The sequence below is a fragment of the Meleagris gallopavo genome, chromosome 3 (genome assembly GCF_000146605.3).
Source record: "Meleagris gallopavo isolate NT-WF06-2002-E0010 breed Aviagen turkey brand Nicholas breeding stock chromosome 3, Turkey_5.1, whole genome shotgun sequence".
Taxonomy (NCBI): domain Eukaryota; kingdom Metazoa; phylum Chordata; class Aves; order Galliformes; family Phasianidae; genus Meleagris; species Meleagris gallopavo.
This window is the reverse complement of record NC_015013.2, coordinates 47644271-47648202: the sequence shown is the minus strand read 5'-3', so window position 1 is coordinate 47648202 and position 3932 is coordinate 47644271. Positions and strand designations below refer to the sequence as shown.

At 41.4% G+C, this 3932-nt stretch overlaps 1 protein-coding gene across 1 annotated transcript in view; it reads left to right on the top strand.

The window, feature by feature from the left end:
• Positions 1-3557: 3557 nt before the first annotated feature.
• The window catches only part of ABHD3 (abhydrolase domain containing 3), a 23807-nt gene continuing 23432 nt past the window's right edge, over positions 3558-3932 (top strand). Inside the window, exon 1 of the mRNA XM_003204993.4 lies at positions 3558-3698. Within this exon, the coding sequence (XP_003205041.1) occupies positions 3558-3698 (141 nt within the window). The remainder of the gene's footprint in view (positions 3699-3932) is intronic.

Sequence of the window (3932 nt, the reverse complement as noted above, 5' to 3'; positions counted from 1 at the left end):
AGTTCATCAACTGTATTCAAATGTAGGGAATTGATTTCATGTAGAGTAAATCCCACATGAGGTTGTCCAAGGGAGAAGAGTACCAGGCAGCCTTCATGTTGCAACAGCTGTTGACGGTATCTTCAACCACCTAAATAGAGAGTGAAACAGGGCTGTTATGTAGTTACATTTGTGCTCAGGATACCAGCTCTACCATGCTGAACTGGAATTCTCACCCTTTAATTGAAGGGACAACAGTTAATGGAAAGCTGAATTGAATGATACAAAGCATAGCATTCCCTTTGAATCTTATGTTTCTTCTAGCTTTAATGAATAGAAAGGGCTGAGGAATATTCCCTGCAGGAGCGAAGAAAAGCAGCGTGACAGAAAAAGATCTGGCAGTGTGAGGAAGTGAAGATAATGGCCTAAGCAGCAAAGTTCAGGAAAGGGGCAAATTGAAACAGCTATTCCTAATGCCACAGTCATCGACTTCTTTAGTTATTTTTCATGAACACCAAGGATACAAACATATACGCAGCTGGCTCTTTCCTTCAAAATCTGACATATGTGGGCTTTACCATTTCACTACTTGAGTCACATTTTAAGGACAGAAAAACTTGTCATACACATGAAGCCTTCAGAAATGCTGACTTGAACTTTTCAAACATGTTTTTCTTTCATTCCCGTGCTGATAATAAATAAATAAACACAAATCAAGCTATGACTCACCAATTTCTTCTGTAAATTATTATCTATTGCTTAAACAAAATAAATTGGGACACAGTGTGAAAGAACAACTCCATGCCCTTTCCCTTCTGACTAATCTTTATAATTCATTGCAAGCTGGGTTGATTCAAGAATATTAGTAAGCACTGGAGATCCCTATGCATCCTAATGCTGAGTCCTCACCTCAGTCAAATGACTGTCTCCAAAGGTTCCTAAACTCACCTTGCTGAAGTCAACACATTTTCAGAGTGAAGCTCTCTAGTGCAGCTGCTCACACCACTTCCTTCATAAGTGTTCTATCCGGGGTATACAGCATGATACTCCAAGTCAGTCAGGACATCCCTATAGCTTTCTCTACACACAGAGCAGAGAAATTGCAAGGTTTGTAACAAATGGTTTTCCATCCATTCAGTTTCCTTTTTCTGTAACAGGGTAAACAAGCAAAGTCCAGATCCTTCCTACCTTCAGCTTACTGATTCCCATACTCCCTTCAAATGTTGATGTACCCCTGTATCTCTGCTTCTCTTCAGAGAGAGTAACATACTCTTACTAGTTTACCCTTATTAATAAAATATAAATTATTTCGTATCTTATATTATTCCAATTGTATTGAATACTTGAGTCATTTTTGTATCATTCAAATTCTTCTGTGGAAAATTCTTAAACTGTACGAACTGTTTTTGCAGAAAATGAAGAAAAGTAACAGATTTCAGCTTGTCTGACTGAACTGTAAAACATGTTGGACTTTTCCAAATACCACATCCCAATTAGCACTGCAGTCAGAAACAGACATTTCCAAAATCTTCAGATGTTACAATCGGCTTTATGTTGTTGTCGAATTAGGACTGGAATCCACAGGTTTGACCAATTGGTAGGAACAAGGTAGCACTTAAAAGCAAGGAAAGCTGAAGCCTCTTGTAGTACTTCCCTAAGCTCTTTGCCTCAATATCCAAGACAGCAACGAGTTTTGCCCCCGCCATTTCGTGAAGAACAAGTCAGGACCAGAAATGTTTTCAAATTCTGTCAGAGCAGTGCCTCTCCGATAAGATCTGAGCAAGGAGAAGCAATGAGGTTGGCCACGCCTCATCTTCAGCGTTAGCATGCCTTTTCCTGTTTGTGTTTTTGTGATGATTCTCCAAGGTATAGCAAGACAACACTGCTAAGGTAAGCAATAGAAAAACTAAATCTGTCTTGCAAGGAAGAGTCTCAATAAATATGTCGTTCCTCAACAGATCATGGAGCTGAGGCATAAAATAAGCAGGAAGGTACTGCTGAGTCCTGTGATGTGTGAGAGTACCCCCAACAGCAGATGCTCAGCTGCTGGACATTTGCATTATCCCAGGCATGTGCAGCCTGAGGGTTGGCTCAGCTTGCAATGCACTCACCATTCACCCTGAGCTATGAAAGTGATATTTCTTCACTGCAGGGTGGTTCAGGGCATGTACCATTGCTCAGCAACAACCCAAACCATCAGTGTGCTATTCACACGACTGAAACCAGAGCACAGGGAAGGCAGCGTGGGCAGTGCTGATTCAAGTGATGGAAAATAATGTTATACATTTTGTTAAATTGGCTAAACACAGTACTCTGAACAGCAAAGAATATGCAGCCATGCATTCCGTTTTGATAAAGGAATTTTAGCATCAGTTTCAAGATTGCTAAATAAATCAATTTATGTTCACAATATCAATTTCAGTTAATGGAAATACACTACCTGAAAATTTCAAATGAAATATATAGAGTTGCAATCAGATATTCAACTCCAAAATGTGACCATGTCTCTCTATCAGATTTCTATGAGCCCTCTCTTACCAGAGAGAAATACCCCTCACTTCACAGCCATGCCTCATTCATCTCACTGCTTTTCAGCAATACATACATGTGTGAGCAAATATTTTCAAGGATGAAGCACAAAAAAAGTAAAATTTAGTCAAAAATCTCTGGGGAATACCTTGAGAGCCCACTGAGAACTGCAGCCACTGTCACTAAACCAGGGTGATGTGCTAGTTTCACAAAAACAAGGAGAGATATCCCACTAGTTTTATGTTTTTTTTCTTCTTGTTTCTTATAATTTTTAAGAAAAAAACATTAAAAATTAAAATGTTTTGTTACTTATATATTAATAATACTCTATATTTTACAAGGGCTGCTCTGAAAGTAATGTTTCCTATTATATAATGTTGGCCCATGACATCAGAGGTGGATGTTGGTGGTATGGCAGTAGAGGCTGAACCTTCCCACCAATGTTCTGTTACCTGTTGTTATCGTGTGACAGATGGCAGCAGAGGTCTGACAGAATGGCGTCTGACATAGAAGTGTGTGTGAAGCAACAGTGTCACTGAATTCTTCTAAGAGGAAAAAATGGCACCCACTGACATTCACTGACGCTTGTGGCTGCAAGCACAGTGAGGCAATGAAGCCGTGTGTGATGTTGGTGTTTCAGCAGTGGTGACAGCGACAGTGGGTCATCTCTGCTGGTACAGATTTTTATGAGTGTAGCATGCAGATTCTTGTTCATTGCTGGCAAAAATGCAGAGCTAATGGAGGTGACCATGTTAAAAAACAATGTTTTGTAGCTGAGAATTTGCTCTATCAAATAGCATTATTGTGCTCTTTTTATCTGTCATAGTTTCCATGGAAATAAATAGGAGAGTAACATTCAGAGTAATTTATGTATATTTACGGCCCCAAAATCGTTACACTTCACTCAATGTGGCGTAGGCAAGCCAAAAAGTTGGATTTCAATGTATTATCGACTGTGATCCTACGATTTTACCAAGGAAAAATGCAGTCACACTGCTACTTCAGCTGGAGACATAATCATCAGAGCAGGTAAACACGTGCGGGTCTCGATGCAACAATCCGTGCTGCTGGAAGGGAGCGTGCAGAGATACCCTGAGGAGCTCCAGAATGCATTTGCTCCGCTCTGCTTTACACTAACGCCTTGTAACGCAAGGGAGAGGTGGCAAAGCCGCCACGCACTTCAGTCTCAAGTACAACGTTTCCACGGCTGGTGCGGATTAGCCAAGCTGGAAATCCCCAGCGTCCCCTATCCCTCCCGTATACTTCAGGATTCTTGTCCTGTGCAATTAATAGCGTGCAGGCAGGGGCAGTACTGCAGTCACCGGGTTTACATAGGTCGGCACCAGCCGCTCCCTCTCCCCCGGCCCCAGCACGTCTCACGTGAGGGGAAAGCGCGGGGCTGAGGCACTCCAGGAAAGCACCAG